The 15,066-nt window shown below is 33.8% G+C and overlaps 1 protein-coding gene, 1 long non-coding RNA gene and 1 other non-coding gene across 3 annotated transcripts; 1 reads left to right on the top strand and 2 right to left on the bottom strand.

The window, feature by feature from the left end:
• Nucleotides 1-180, top strand: LOC111636420. Its single transcript, XR_002758533.1, has 2 exons — nucleotides 1-31; nucleotides 113-180. It is a non-coding gene; the product is annotated as an uncharacterized LOC111636420 (long non-coding RNA).
• Nucleotides 181-374: 194 nt separating this feature from the next.
• Nucleotides 375-6,061, bottom strand: LOC111636414. The gene is made up of 3 exons (XM_023381662.1): nucleotides 5,649-6,061; nucleotides 2,350-2,523; nucleotides 375-2,272 (listed from the first exon to the last, which is right to left on the bottom strand). The coding sequence occupies exons 1-3, from the start codon at nucleotides 5,672-5,674 to the stop codon at nucleotides 1,189-1,191; spliced, it is 1,284 nt and encodes a 427-aa protein (XP_023237430.1). The 5' UTR covers nucleotides 5,675-6,061; the 3' UTR covers nucleotides 375-1,188.
• Nucleotides 6,062-10,708: 4,647 nt separating this feature from the next.
• Trnal-uag lies at nucleotides 10,709-10,790 on the bottom strand. The gene has a single exon. It is a non-coding gene; the product is annotated as a tRNA-Leu (tRNA).
• Between the last annotated feature and the right edge of the window lie 4,276 nt (nucleotides 10,791-15,066).

The raw sequence follows: 15,066 nt of genomic DNA on the forward strand, positions 1-15,066 counted from the left end.
AATATATTATCAAAATCTAATCAATGAAATGGTAAGTTTTAATTTTTGGAAAATAAAATATATTAATGATTATTAACAATAATTTGAATTATTGTTTAATTCTTATTTTCAGCCTAAAAGACCTAACAACTGGCGATTGAATATGAAAACATTTGCAGAACGACTTTCTTTTATTTTTAAGAAAAATTTATATTCTGATATTAAATTTGAAATAAACTATGAAAATGAATCGATTGTGGTTTTGAATGGACACAAATTCATTTTTGCTTTAGTAAGTCCTGTTTTCTATACGATGTTTTACGGGCCTCTTCTGNTAAATAAATATTTATTATTTATTTTTAGAAATTGTACATTTTAAAAAAATTCATCGAAAATTTCTGAATGGTCTTCAATGTTTCATTGTTTAGTATTAAAAATAAGTACAGTACCGCTAACAAAACTACCAAAGTGTAATCCCGTAGTATTAAAACTACACCTTGTAAAGCTTCTTTTGAATAGTGATCTTTTATGCAAACTGCTGCTGTAGAAATTCTGCAATCAACTCTTTCTAAACGCACTGTTCTTTCAACGGAAAATGTCAGTAACCAGGTAAAAGTTCCGGACACATTCACTTCAAAAAATCAAATTTGAACCAATTAAATTTACGCAAAGAGTGGTAGATGAAAAGAATAGGAAAAAACATCACATTTTATACAACAAATACAAAGAACAATACTGTAAATAATAAAATTCAAACGTGGATATCGATTAGCTCATACATCTAGACAAAATTTTAGTTTTAACACTTCTGATTTCTATCGTTATTAACATGAAAAAAGAAAGGAATAATGCTGTATGATTGTAATTATATTTTTTTCTCGAACATCTACTGCAACAAAAAATGAAAATCACGCACGTAATTATCATTCAAATTCTGACAATTATAAACGTTCTTGATGGTGATATATTTGCAAATACTAAATTTTGAAATATAAACAACTCGACTAATGACAATTTACATTTCAGGAAAAAAAATTACATTAATAAACACTTTAGATTTAAATTTCGTTTTCTGTAAACACAATAAATTCAGGTACACACATTTTGCAGAAATTATACAGTGATACAATAAGAAATAATTATATTCGAATTTAACATTACATTATATTCTCGTTTAAATTTCGATTTTTTCCAGTGAAACTTTTGACTTCAAAAATATAAATCAACTGAAAAGTAAATATTATTCACAAGGATTCTGTCACAGGTTAGAAATTTGTCTTCAAATTTCCTTGCATCTGTTCCTTCGTCGCTCACAAAGTAACTCAGTTCAGGTGAAAACTCGATATCGGGTTGGACATTTTCAGCGCGGTAAAAGAAAGCAAATAAACGAATTGACCAAGATTTTTCTAGATAAAAATATGTTTCCAGATATGCTACTCCCTCTGAATTGCAAACAGTGTCAAATGAAAACTGTCCGTTGTCCAAAGAGTTAATATACGCGTATACGTACATTGGAAAACTCTCGCCAAGCTTCAACGGAAATCGAAGAGTCGTGACGTAACAATCTTCTCTCACAACTACTTCGCTGCTAAAATATATGTAATCTTTCATCTCTCTGTTTGCGACCATAAACGGATCTCCACGATTGATGTACAAGAACAAGCTAAAATAATTTATTCTGCTTCTGGTTTTTGTTTCTCGACTGAAGTAACTGGGATAAAAGGAGTAATTACCAGTCTTAAAAGCATGCCAGATATGACTCTTCTCTACTTCGCTTAACAAGTTCATTGTAAAAACACAAGATTGCAATTCGTCTTCATTCATGGCAAGAAATCTGACTTTTCCAATAAATGGCTTCATGACATTTCTTATTGCATTTCTTTTCGATCCTTTTCTCATCGAATGGAAGTTGTGTGCCCCCAATTTTCTTTTAACTTCTTCTATGCTCCACTGATACACGGCTCCGAGTAAAAGCAATTCACTGACTGATTCGTATATCGCTCGAGATAACAGTCTATCAATTGTTGCAATTTTACAGCACTTAAAGTCGATTGTTGTAAATAGTCTTTCTCCGTGTTCGTCGAAAACTTGCCAGCAATAATAAGTTATGAGCAGATCACCGATCTTACGTGCAAAATCGTGAATTGAACAGACATTATGCAGATTCATTTCTTGGATGATAAAAGATTTGCATTTGTTTCTTAAATTTTCTAACTCGTATCTTGAACTCAGATGATACAGATGGAAAGCGTGTGTAAAACAGGTCAATTCGGGATCGTCCGTCTGTAAATAACTGTTTAAAAAAATATAAATTATAATTTATGACGATAAATTGAAATAAAATGAAAGGTAAGTTTCGCAAAGACTTACGTAACGAATTGTCTGATGATCTGGATTGGATAAGGCATCAACAGTACTTTCGAATTTTCAAAATATATGATGTGATGCTTCAATTGCCTGTTCAATACTTTATTTAACTGAGCTTCTGATATAATAATTTCTTCGTTTTCTTTGTTTTGAATTCGTATCTTACTCGAAGAAATCCTAAAACAATACAAAGGTATTTATTATTACTTTGAAACAAACATGTCTGTTGTACTGTACGTTAGTTGTAATATTTCCGACAATGGTGTATAAATAAATGCATTACTAATAATTTAAAAATAGATATTAAAGTTTTTGTATTGTATTAGCTTATCATCTTGGGTTTTGATGGTTCCGCGATAATCAAGTTTTATTTCCTATGAGCTATCGTACCAGGAAACGCTGCATTTTTTAAAAGAAACGACATCTCTATTCTATCAACAAAGAATTTTTTCGGGATATGCCCTTTANATATTAAAGTTTTTGTATTAGCTTATCATCTTGGGTTTTGATGGTTCCGCGATAATCAAATTTTATTTCCTAGGAGCTATCTTACCAGGAAAAGCTGTATTTTTGAAAAGAAAAGACATCTCTATTCTATGAACAAAGAATAATTTCGAAATATGCCCTTCAGTAGACTGAAAAGGAGCGTAGTCCGAAATAAAATCAGGTTAATATAAAAAAGATATTCCTGCATATTGAAAAGGCGACACTTTGTATGATAAAGCAGAGATATTATTTGATTACCAATATATATTATTACTAATATCAAAGTGACCTTTTGTTAATGTAAAGATTTTTGTGTATGTGTATAGTTTTTGACTGATTATCGACGGTCCTTTGTTAAATAAATGTATCTTCAATACGTATTCTTTTAACTTCCCTGAGTAGAATTTAAAAAAAAACATTAAAAAACAAAAACTTGTTTGTACATTTTTCGTTATAAAAATTGTAAATACCCCACGATTCGTGTGGAATTGTTTTGTAAATGTCTACGAATAATAATTGATTTTTCTGTAATATAGCGTATTCTGAATCTCTGTTTGTATAGGTCATTGTATACTGTATTGTTATAACTAATAATGCTAGTCCCTAACTGCGATTTTTTTAAAATTTTCCATTATTTTGTTATACAAGCCTAAAGCTTCAAAGTAAAAAATCATTATGCTAACATAATTTTAATGAATCATCATCCATTTTAAAAAGTAATTAAACAAGTTCGCTAAGAGAGGGAAGCTAGAGATTTTTTTAGACTCTGAAATAAATTACGAAAGTCTAATTTTACAAAGAATTAACCATTATATGTTATATTCAATAACAGATGATAAAATCTTCAGGTCTTTTTTTCAACAACACTTATTTCGTATCTTATAAATCAGTGATTCCCAAACTTTTTCGATCCTAGGCCCCGTTTGTTCTATAAAGTTATACCCAACGCCCCCTAATCCATTTTCTCTTTTGTGAAAAAGGATTGGAAATATTATTAAAATAACTTTTCTATGAATCTCACACTTTGTGCCTTTACCAAACATTGTTCTCAACATCTGGAAACCATTAAACGCAATGTTTCCTCTTATAAGCCCTTATTGCCTTTGGTCACCGTTCAATACTCTGCCTCCAGCGCCCACTAATTCTACTCATCGTTCACAACGGGGCGTTATTGACCACTTTGAGAAACGCTGTTCTAAATAAACGGACATCGATGCTTTGTAATTAAAAATTAAATTTTCTCTTCGTGTGGATCTGACATTCACACAAAGCATAATTACAAGTTTACATTACAAAACTGAAAAAAAGCCTTTAACTCTGTGTTTCTCAACGGAAGCGATATCGTTCCCATGTGGGCGTTTTTCCATGTTGAGGGGGCGATTAGTGACAATATATATTTGGAAGGAAGAAAAACAATTTTCTGGGCGATATAGTAAAACATTATATTAAGAATAATTAAATATTTTATTCGTTATATCGTACAAAAATTAAACAAATAACGTACTAGTGACTATAACATTACACTACTCGGTGCAGTACGAATTTGGCGTTAGACTTGGCCCTCGGCATCGGAATTTTGAAATAAAAGGGGCGATACTACGTAAGGGTTTTATTGAAGGGGGCGATACTAAGTTGAAGGGGACAATGATACATTAGAAAATGAGAAACACTGCTATAACTGATAAGTTATTAGTTAAAGGCCCACCTAGCGCGTAATCGCATTGCTTGTGGCTACCCAATGCCTGGAGGCATCATATGGTTCCTTGTCGCTTACAAAAGAAAGGAGTTTAACACTGTCGTACCTATATATTTATTCTGAACAGGATTTCTTCTGCTTTGCAGACCGATAAATAAACCGGTCGAATAAGTAAATTTCTCTGTAATGTTATTTTGTACTTTCATGTGAAACTTGTAATAATTAAACAAATAACATTTACGAAGTGCGGCTTTAACATGTATTAGATCTATTGTTTTAAATGAAACATTTTATTTTTATTGTGTTTAAAATGTGTACTAAATATGCTGATTTAAAATAGAGTTAAGAGAAAACGCTTAACGATCTTAATATAAATAATTATCAATAAAATATATTATTCAAAATATTGGCATCAAATTAATTTTAATCAAATCTGTTTACAAAATGTAATTCATTTCCTTCCATTCATTCAACTGCCTTAAACAAATAAATACCACTTTTACATGTTGATGGAATTGAGGGATTTGCGATTTACATGTCAAGAAACACTGAACTACCCGAACTAAATCTTGTACAAAAAATGAGTATTAAGCATTTGTATATTGAAAATTAAAGAAAGCTTATTAACTCAAACTTTAAAGACCGAAAATTATTTCACCAAGAGAATGAAAATTTTAATCTACTTAAACCCTTTGAACCCTAGAAGTGGAAGATTCTATTTCTCAAGTTCGAACATTATAAACAGACGGTTATTTACATAAGGGAATAAGCTTTTTGTGAAGTTTTGCTTAGTTATTATCTCCAGTAAGATAATTGAAAATTTTGTTGATTAAATACTTTTAGTTTAATTAAATATTCTAGAAAATTTATATATAAAAATTCAGTAAAAGTATGTTCATTTGACGTGAACATATGTGATGAAATAAGTACAAGTAACAGACAGAAAATTAACTTATATCATTTATCACGTTATATTTTAAGCTTTCGATAGCAGTACATCATCGCTTTCTTTCTCAAATTTTTTTATAAAGAAACATACGATAGCCAATAGCAAAACACGTAAAATGGTTTTGCGCCCACACATATAGAAACGCTATAAACAGAAAATACAACTACATACCGACTCTGCACCTCTGGGACCGCCATTTCTTCGGCTCGTTTTCGCCTGAACTCTCGAGTATGACGACGAAGAACGGAGGCAACACGCCCTTAGAAGTAGAAAGAAATCATCGCGGTAATTGGCTGCAGATGCCACATGACTTTGACGTCACCGCCTCTCCGGAGGAACACCTAATTTTTTAATTGCATTACTTGTATATTCTGTATAACCAACATTAAAACTGGCTTTATATGTGTATTTATTGTGATCTCACGTATATACGTATCTAAGAAATTAGCATATAACTAAGTGGACCATTATGTGCTTACGAGTAACAGCATGATGTTGAAGTCACTTCGCAATCAGTTAACAGCTTTATAGTTTACGTTGTTGTCAATGGGGCCAGTGGTGTAATCGTGGTGCAGTAGTTTCATATTGACGTGGTTGTTGTTTCGAGTCCCGTTGGAGTAAATGTGGGTTGTTTTTTTCACTATAAGTTTTTAATTTGTTATATTGTCAGATAGAAAAACTGAAAGTCGTAGGAAATGAATTCACATCAAGGTTGGGTATTATATCATTTTTTCCAAATTTCGAACTTTTATGTTTATGTTAATTAAGAATCTTTTTGCTAAGGCGTTTCATGTGAGAATTCAAACTGTATTTGTAAGAAAACTTTTGTAAACAATAAATTTTTAAATAAGTTTTGTAAACAATAAATTAAGACTACAGTTGACCCCCCTATAACACTGTTGATAATTTCATGTTATATGGATTCCATGTTGTACGAGTCACTTACATTTTACAAATATCTCAGCCTTCGCAGCCAAGCTCACGTATGTATTTGTAAAATCTAAGTGATTCCTACAACATGGAATTCATATAACACGGAATTATCAACAGTGTTATAGGGGGTCAACTGTATTCTGGAAGAAAAACAAAAGCGGAAGCTGCGAGTTCGAGTTCCGCTCGGGTCGATTTTTTAATCGAATTCGTTGAATTTCTATGATTTTCTACGTGTTAAAACTTTTTAGAATATTAACGAATTTTTTTCTAAATTTTCAAGCGTACTTTGATTGAAGAATTGTACAGGATTCAAACGTATATAAAGCGTTTGGTTTTATCCACATTTTTCGAGAGTTTTTAAAAGACTTCTCTAGGTATTTTTAATGCTATCTGTTGGACTTTGCGTTCGTATCTATAGAAGTCACAATAAACCGGCATTAATTACTCGTATTATTTACATAAGTTTCAATTTTATTCGTCACTTTGCATTGGTTGCGAGTATCCAACAATTGTGTGAGCAAGGATAGACTGCGCTGATCATCTGAGAACAATTTAAATAATTAATTTACACGAACTTTTAAATATCAATTTATACTTGTTAATAACGAGTGCGTTGACAAGTTTGTAAACGGACTAGCTTGAGAAAATTAATTTTTCATACATAACCCTGAAACAGACGCTAAACAGATGTGGGAGTAAAATCACATCACATTGTTAAATGAAAACTCTAACAGGGCACTTGGCTTGACACAGTCTAATGGATTTGCTGTATTTGTATTTGTTTAAAGTCTGAAAATTGTAAGTTAATTGTTAGTTCTTTTATTTTTTTGTTCTGTATTTTTAGTATATTTAAGCGGGAACCAGATACACACATTCGATCTCAGCCATAAGCCGAGAAGATACTATACTACTGTACTGTACGTATATAAGAGAATACAAACGAAACGCTACTTTTTATCTATCTCGTAAAAAGTTCCGTTGTTTAATAGTTTAAAATCTATCTCGTAAAAAGTTCCAGCTTTGTAAAGAACACAGGCTTGTTAATGTAAGTACTACTATGTGTTTTCGAATGGTTATGTTTCAGCTGTCTCGGATAATTGTGGTGTTTCTTCCTGTGTGGACATTCTGCTTGTTGTGTTTTAGTTCTGAAGTGTCTTCTTTGTGTTTAATTGTTTTCCAACACTACACGCTTTTCTTTTACTGGATTACCCCTGCGTGGATACTTCCTAACCTCACCGGAACTCGCACTGAAGACTTTCTGAGCCTTGAGTGTTTACCTCTGTTGCTACCACCAACCAGTTTTTTCCCTCTGCTTTAGCTATAAACCTTGTTTGCTACTGCAGAGTTTTGTAGGCATTTGGACAAACTTTTCCTATTCTACATTTATCACCACTCTTTCTGGTTGATGTAATTATACTATGTTAGCATGGATAGCACTGATTACATCTCTGACACGCGCACTTCTGCGTATAAAATATTTAATGAACTTAAGGCTTATCTGGTAGATAATAAAAAACCTTATATGGGCACCATCTCAGATTACCCAATTATATGAATTGAAATAAATAAAACACAAGTGAAACACTTCGTGTAATTTTTTTCTACTTACGATCATCTCTTTTTATTTTACCATGCCATTTAAATTAAAAATTTTCTTACTGATTACAAGCATATGCAATATTGCACGGAAGCACTGTGAAACTCAATTATCAGTTCAATTTTCAGTTGAAGTAATTATTTATTTTAGAACAGTGTATTCACTTTTACCAAAGGAAAACGAATAAAGCTACACATGACTCATCAATAGAATATATAATTTTAGAAAGTATACCTATACTTTGGAAAATATACTATAAACAGTTACTACCGTGTTTCCCCGAAAATAAGACATCCGCAGAAAATAAGACCTAGCACAGATTTTGCTGAATTGCGAAATATAAGACCTCCCCCTGAAAGTAAGACCTAGCGAAGTTTTTTTTAGTCGTAATGGTCATCGACAGATGGTTGAAAGTGGCCGTTGGCTTTTTGAAAGTACAGCCACTGATTGGTCAGCAGACAATACGCCACATGGCATGATTTGCATAAGACTATGGCTTGGAAATCATAATTTGCATAACGTTACGGCTGGTGATGGCTAATTGGTCGGCCGGGAATCACGCAACATGACATTTGCATAGTGCTACGGTCGAGTAATTGGTCATCGAGTCCGATGTTGACGCTATAAAAAGGCGACAGTTCGACACATCGGATATACGTCACTCTCGTCTAACTTGTAAGTTCGACTTGGGAATTTTTTTTGTTCAATAATAAATGTGAATTCTTCTTCCTGGAAAAAAATAAGACATTCCCTGAAAATAAGACCTAGCGCATTTTTCAGAGCAAAAATTAATGTAAGACACTGTCTTATTTTCGGGGAAACACGGTATATAAATTATTATTTTTTTAATACGTTTTTTTAAATAAAAAAAAAAACGTATTGTTATAATGAAAATTGAAATTTCGGGTAATCCAGATGAATAACTATGAAATGCTTATTTCTAACATTGGTTATCTAAGATTTCAAAACAAGTTACAGAAAGAAAACTTGATACTCTATAAATGAATTGTATTATTATTCAAAATCTATTGGAACGAATGGGGGAGGGACAAAGCCAAAAGCACTTTGACATAAAAAATCCATTATGCATGCAATATATTTACTACAGTACAATTGAATATCCAAGTAAAGGACCTCCATTAATTACGTATACACTCTGATTTATGGTTATGAGCGTTGCGGGTTGCTAACATTTTGTGCACCTTTTACAAAAATCACATTTACGCCCTAAGGCCGAGACTCTACTACCGTAAAAACAACGTAAAACCCTTCGCCGTAAAATATTTTACGCCTGAGCAGGTCGTAAAATATCAGGGTCACGTGATTAAAAGCTTTTACGGCGAGGGATTTTACGCCATTTTTACGGTAGTAGAGTCTTGGCCTAACTGTACTTTTTTTTCTACTTTTGTAGTAAGAAATTACAAAAATACAAAAAAAGTAATTTTAGTGGAATTAATTCTGGTAAACTGTTTCAAGAACAACTTCTCTACTTTATCAACGCTATCTTTAACAGACAAAAAAAGGTTAAATGCCAAAACTGTTCAGTATGGCCCTATGTGAATGTAAAAACAAAAGTTTGCAGAACTTTTTGAAGTCGTTTCTTCAATATCGGAATCAATGAAATTTTGTACGCGATTCAAAACGGAGGGAAGGGGTCAAAAGTGGCTCAAAAATTGTACACGCAATTAATGGGCGATTTTTAACCGGAATAAGTAAATACGATTACAGTCAGTCAAAACTATGGTTTTATAGACACTCAGATTTAAAAGGCCGTGTTCAAGGACTATATACTACAAGGATAGCCAGATCCCTATTCTACAATGTTAGCCAGGAATGCCAAGTTAGTGACGTCAGCACGAGACCTGACCTCTCTGTTTTCATAGAGCAGGGTGTGCACGTGTTTAGTTTTCGCTTTTAAGATAACTCGATTACTGGTAGTCAATCTCTGCGGCAAAGGATTGGTTACTACACGAGAACTTTATCCATTGTGTTTTCGAAGTGTCAGTCAGCATGCACAGTTAAAATTTTGATAACGATGCAAGCAGTTGATAGGGTGGCCGAGCGGTCTAAGGCGCTGATTTAAGGCACCAGTCTCTTCGGAGGCGTGGGTTCGAATCTCACCCCTGCCAGTTAATACGTTGTTTTGCGTCGATGTATGCAAATCAAATCGTCGCTTTTTGTCGATTCGTACAAAAATGAACAAACAATAGAGAGGTTGCGGATGACGTTAAAACGTTTTCGCGTTAAAACGCGAAAACGTGTACGTCGGACGTTCAGCGCCGCCTTCCTGTAAGCCTAGAAGTTTGACAATGGCGTGTAGAACGTCGAGCATGATTCTACTGACGTTCCAAACAGCATTGTCAAACTTCTAGGCTTACAGGAAGGCGGCGCTGAACGTCCGACGTACACGTTTTCGCGTTAAAAACGTCATCCGCAACCTCTTTATTGACATTGCTACGTTTGCTCAATGCGTTTATTGTAATCGATTCGCGCTTAGAATTTAAGGTTATCGGAGAGATTTCTGAAGCAAATGCGAGTTTTGCACGTTACAAATAACAGAATCGTTTGCAGACTAACCGTTTCAGCGCGCTTTGCATCAGCGTTTGTTAAACATGACCGTGAAAAAGAGCAAAAGTTATAGTACAAGTAAGGTGGAGGATAAAAAGAAAGCTTTGCGTTTCAAGATTGCGCAAAAACTCATTGGCAGGGGCGGGATTCGAACCCGCGCCTCCGAAGAGACTGGTGCCTAAAACCAGCGCCTTAGACCGCTCGGCCACCCTACCGGTCGATCGCGTTCGACAAATACCGCATCAATTAAGAAGAAGGCAAGAAGGTTTCGGCCTTTCTCCTAAAACCCGGTGCGTGCCTACGGCAGCAGACAACAGTGAACAACGTGAGGCTAAACAGGCCAACAACACTAGCTCATAATCACATCAGCTGACATTTTTGTTTTTCATTAGATGGTCATCATTTTTCCTATTCGAAAATCACAGTCTTCCTTGTCCTGCTCTCACCACAAAGAGAACGTTTCTTTTATTTACTTTTCAGAAAATTAAATATCCTTTGCTAACAAACATAACAGAAAATATAGAAAACAATTAAACATATATATACAAGATTTTTGCCTTATATTTTACAATTCCGACAACTTGTCGGTATTTAGTTAAAGGAAGGTTGCTTGTCTATCTAGCCTTAACGTTAGAATTTTCTTCAGAAAGGTCTTGAGTTCCTGAGTAAGATTTCTGTTTCGTATTAAGTTTTATAAGTCTGGGTTGGGTGTATTACAGAATTGCTGGTATAGTAAGAAAAGTTCTGTTCTTTCTCTCTCATCTGTGTCAGCCAAAGTGATTTAAATTCTGTTCTTCACCGCAGTCGCAAGCTGCAGTCTGTCTTCTGCCAATTCTTTTTAGGTTCTCATTACTGTTGCAGTGTCCAGCATATAACTGGCTGCTTATAAAGTCAACTGAAAGCCATAGTAAATGTCTTATTCGTTTTCAATACTCCGCAGGAAAGAACGTATATCGACCATTTTTCTTGTTTCATTCGTTATTAGTATTTTTATGTTTAGAATTAGAATTTTTCTGTCTATTTTCTGTAGTGTTTTACGCAGTGCGAAAGTACCATTAATAGATCTTTGAACGTTTATTTGAACTATTCTTAACATTTTATCTGGACGTGAAAACTGATTTTTTCTTCGGAATTGTGAATATTTTAATCTCAATCAAAATTTCATTTGCTCTAAACATATGTGAAAAAATCTGCTGCAATTTTTAACCTTATTCTGTATTTGGCTGTATTCTACATTGAACAGTACACGGTGGCATATCAGAAAAATCCTCAAAAACGAAATTACAAAGACAGGTGTCTTTATAATTTTATTTATTGAAAACTTTTCTGTTATTAAGTTGAAATTAAGTTAGAAAATTATTCTTAACAAAGAGACATACTTCAGTTTATTAATCTCTGTTTTATAGCATTTTATTTCGTGTTTTTGTATTGATACAAATTCGCAAGTTTTTAAAATTACTGGTTAAACTGTACACACATTTAATTGTTCAACACAATTATACAGTAATTGCGGCTTAGACATATGTTAACTGCGATATTTCCCTTTTGTTTTTATTCTGGTGTCCAGTGTTTACACGCACGTTGCTGGCGAAAATCCATTATTTTCCGGTCAGAATTTCATCCTCAGTTGAGAAGTTTCAAACGACGGTGCTAAGTTGTCACCGTCGACTTTAATTAACTGAAGTGGAAGAACACGTCCCTCGTAAGCGATGACGAAGGACATGTATCATTCCAAAAATCGTCAGCAGGAAAGGGAAGACGCCAAACAGCCATCAAAATCGAATAAATGAAGTCGCATCCAGTTCATTAGGTCACAGCCAGGTAAAAGTCCAAATCCGGGTAAAAAATGTCACATTTGGGAAAAAAGTCACATCCGGTGAAAAGACCTTAATGATTTATTTCTTCCAGCTTCTTTTCCTCCTTTTCAGAATCGATTTACACTCCTCTTCCAGTCCTTACTCGCGTGCCTGTCTCTGCACCGACCATTCCGGAACTTCTGGATATCTCTGTTCCAGGTAATCGATGACAGACGACGTGCTCTCATCAGGAATGACGACAATCACCCGTTTCTTGTCGGGTTCACCAGATTTCTCCTTCGCACCCTCCAGCACTTCTTTCGGACGCACGCGAATCACTCGAATTGAAGAGGAAGACGTTCCTGATGGCGAGGAGCTATCCTCTGGACTCTCTCCTCCAGATATATTCCACTTCTTTAGCGCTCTAAAATTATCCATCCTGCAAGCAAAAATACAAACCGAGTATTAAATATCGTAGAACGAGCGATAAATTAAGAAAATATTAAAAAATGAAATAAAAATTTAATAACATAAATACGATAGAAAATGGTCGTTTTAAGTACAAGAAAAATTCTAATCACAAATGAATGTAAAGTTGTAATGGAACAAAAAACTTTGTCGAAAGCATTAAAATTATTCATTTAATTATTATGTATTAAATATATTATAGTAATAAAAGTTCTATGATTTATAAAAGTTACGCTATTCTGCTGATTTTCATTAAAACTAATGAAAATATTCTAGAAAAAATGAATGACGAATAAACTCATTTATTTAAATCCATTAATTAAAGTTTCGATTAATTATAGCGTTACGAATGTCATATGGGATATAATGTAATATACACACACAAAATTATAACGGGAAATAACAGAATTTATTATTTGAGTTTGCTTTGGATGCAATTGATGAAAATTAACGATGAAAAGATTGAATGCTCTTCCTCAAAATAAGTCAAAGACTCGATTTTTCTTTTCGATAACAATTGTTCTCGAAATATTTGTTCTAGGAAAATTATCGCTGCTAATCGTGATTTTCCGCTTAACAATGTTAAAAACACATAAATCTAGAAAGATCAGGGACTAAACTTACCCAAAATAATTGCAAAAACTACAGCAAAACGCAGAAAACAATCGAAACAATTCACTAAATCGCATTCCAACAAAGCAAAAGACAATTGTCGAAAATCTATTGTTGCGTCGCGACTCAGTTTGATGTTAAAAATTTCGATTTTTTGACAGAATTTTGTCAGTCTTTCTGTAGAGACAGATTATTCTGCTTTTTGTTTGTAGTCTTTCACTCACGCCCGCAGAGACGAGGTGTAATCCATTTTGTTAGGATGTACGAAGATGCTCATAAACTAAGTCGATTCGACTTAAATTGAGCAATGGTAGCGATCTTTTGCAACTGTTGTTTCTATATTGATGTTGGGCGGCAATTTGAACCCATTGTAGATATATAAATGCCCACTGTCTGGCCTTCATTAATCTCGAGAACGCAGTTAAGTAGATGAAAGTCGAGATCAAATATGAAAATATTAGGAGTTGATTGCATCGGAAAGTTCATATATAGTTAATCGAGGCATCCTCTTTCAATTAATTATATATGAACTTTCGATGCAAGGCAGTAATCATTTTATTTCCATTCAGAACTATCCCCTGAAATTTCAGGAGCTAAATAGATGACAGACACGACTCTATTGCTGACAGGAAAAGTATGATGTACGGGGTCTCACACTACAGTAGTAATTTGAGGTGAACAGCATATATTTTAAATTAAATAAATTAAAGATACGATTAAAAATTGCCACCCGGCATTGTGACCATGTCACAGTAAATAATTGCTGGTTAGGTTTTTAATTGTATCGAAACTATGATTTCTCGTTGCTATACGAGTCTGCAGAACGCCAAAAAAAATTTTTTTTTTTGGTAGGCGCATGTGAAATAGTCAGAAAATTCGGAACATATTGTAAATCCTACCAACATTTTTTCTATAGCTCTTCTTTCGTGGGCCGAATAAGTGTAAACCAAATCGCACGGTATTTAATAAAGTAAAAAATTTGGCAGACTTCCGGTTTGAACAGGTCCTTTTTAACAGAAAAATTTTTTCGTTGTAAAAAATGTTTTTCCGTAGACCGGATTGTTTTTACTTAAGCCTAGTACTCACATGCGGTAATGGACGACGGAAACCGTCGACAGAACGGCAAAATGACGTCACTTTTGCCGTCGAAGCCAACGGAATACGACGTTGAAAATTTTCAACTTTTGCCGTCACGGAAAGCGAAACGGCAAAAATTAGACCAATAGGAAGGCCGTTTGGCAATGTCGTCATAAAGAACACGTGGGACCATAGCATTGGAACTATGGCGGTCGGCAAACTAACACGCTTTATTTGTACACGAATACGCTAATATATTTCATTTATACGTTATATTACTATCCGATTTAAATATTAATGTCAAATAGACTTACTTACTGCGTAAAATATTGGGAAATGGAGTAATCTTAATTCGGTGACGAAACTATTCGATATTCCTAACTTTCGACGATTTAGAATATTTTTCCTATCCAAATTATTCGTTTTTGAGGTTTTTTTTTTATTTGCGATAAGATCGAAGGCAAACTTAAAAAGTTTAATTGATATAACAAAGCAATCCCGGTAGACGCCATTTTCGACTACTGGCACGTGGCCTACC

The sequence above is a fragment of the Centruroides sculpturatus genome, unplaced genomic scaffold, assembly GCF_000671375.1.
Source record: "Centruroides sculpturatus isolate CEXI.00-Female unplaced genomic scaffold, Cexi_2.0 scaffold761, whole genome shotgun sequence".
In the NCBI taxonomy this organism is placed as follows: Eukaryota; Metazoa; Arthropoda; class Arachnida; order Scorpiones; family Buthidae; genus Centruroides; species Centruroides sculpturatus.

Excerpts from the sequence above, each read along its gene's own strand:
- LOC111636414 (XM_023381662.1), bottom strand. The coding sequence starts at position 5,674 with ATGGCGGTCCCAGAGGTGCAGAGTCG. Across the intron at positions 2,524-5,648 it reads GTCCCAGAGGTGCAGAGTCG|GATTTCTTCGAGTAAGATAC; the intron begins GTATGTAGTTGT and ends GTATTGTTTTAG. Across the intron at positions 2,273-2,349 it reads ATCATCAGACAATTCGTTAC|TTATTTACAGACGGACGATC; the intron begins GTAAGTCTTTGC and ends TTTTTTAAACAG.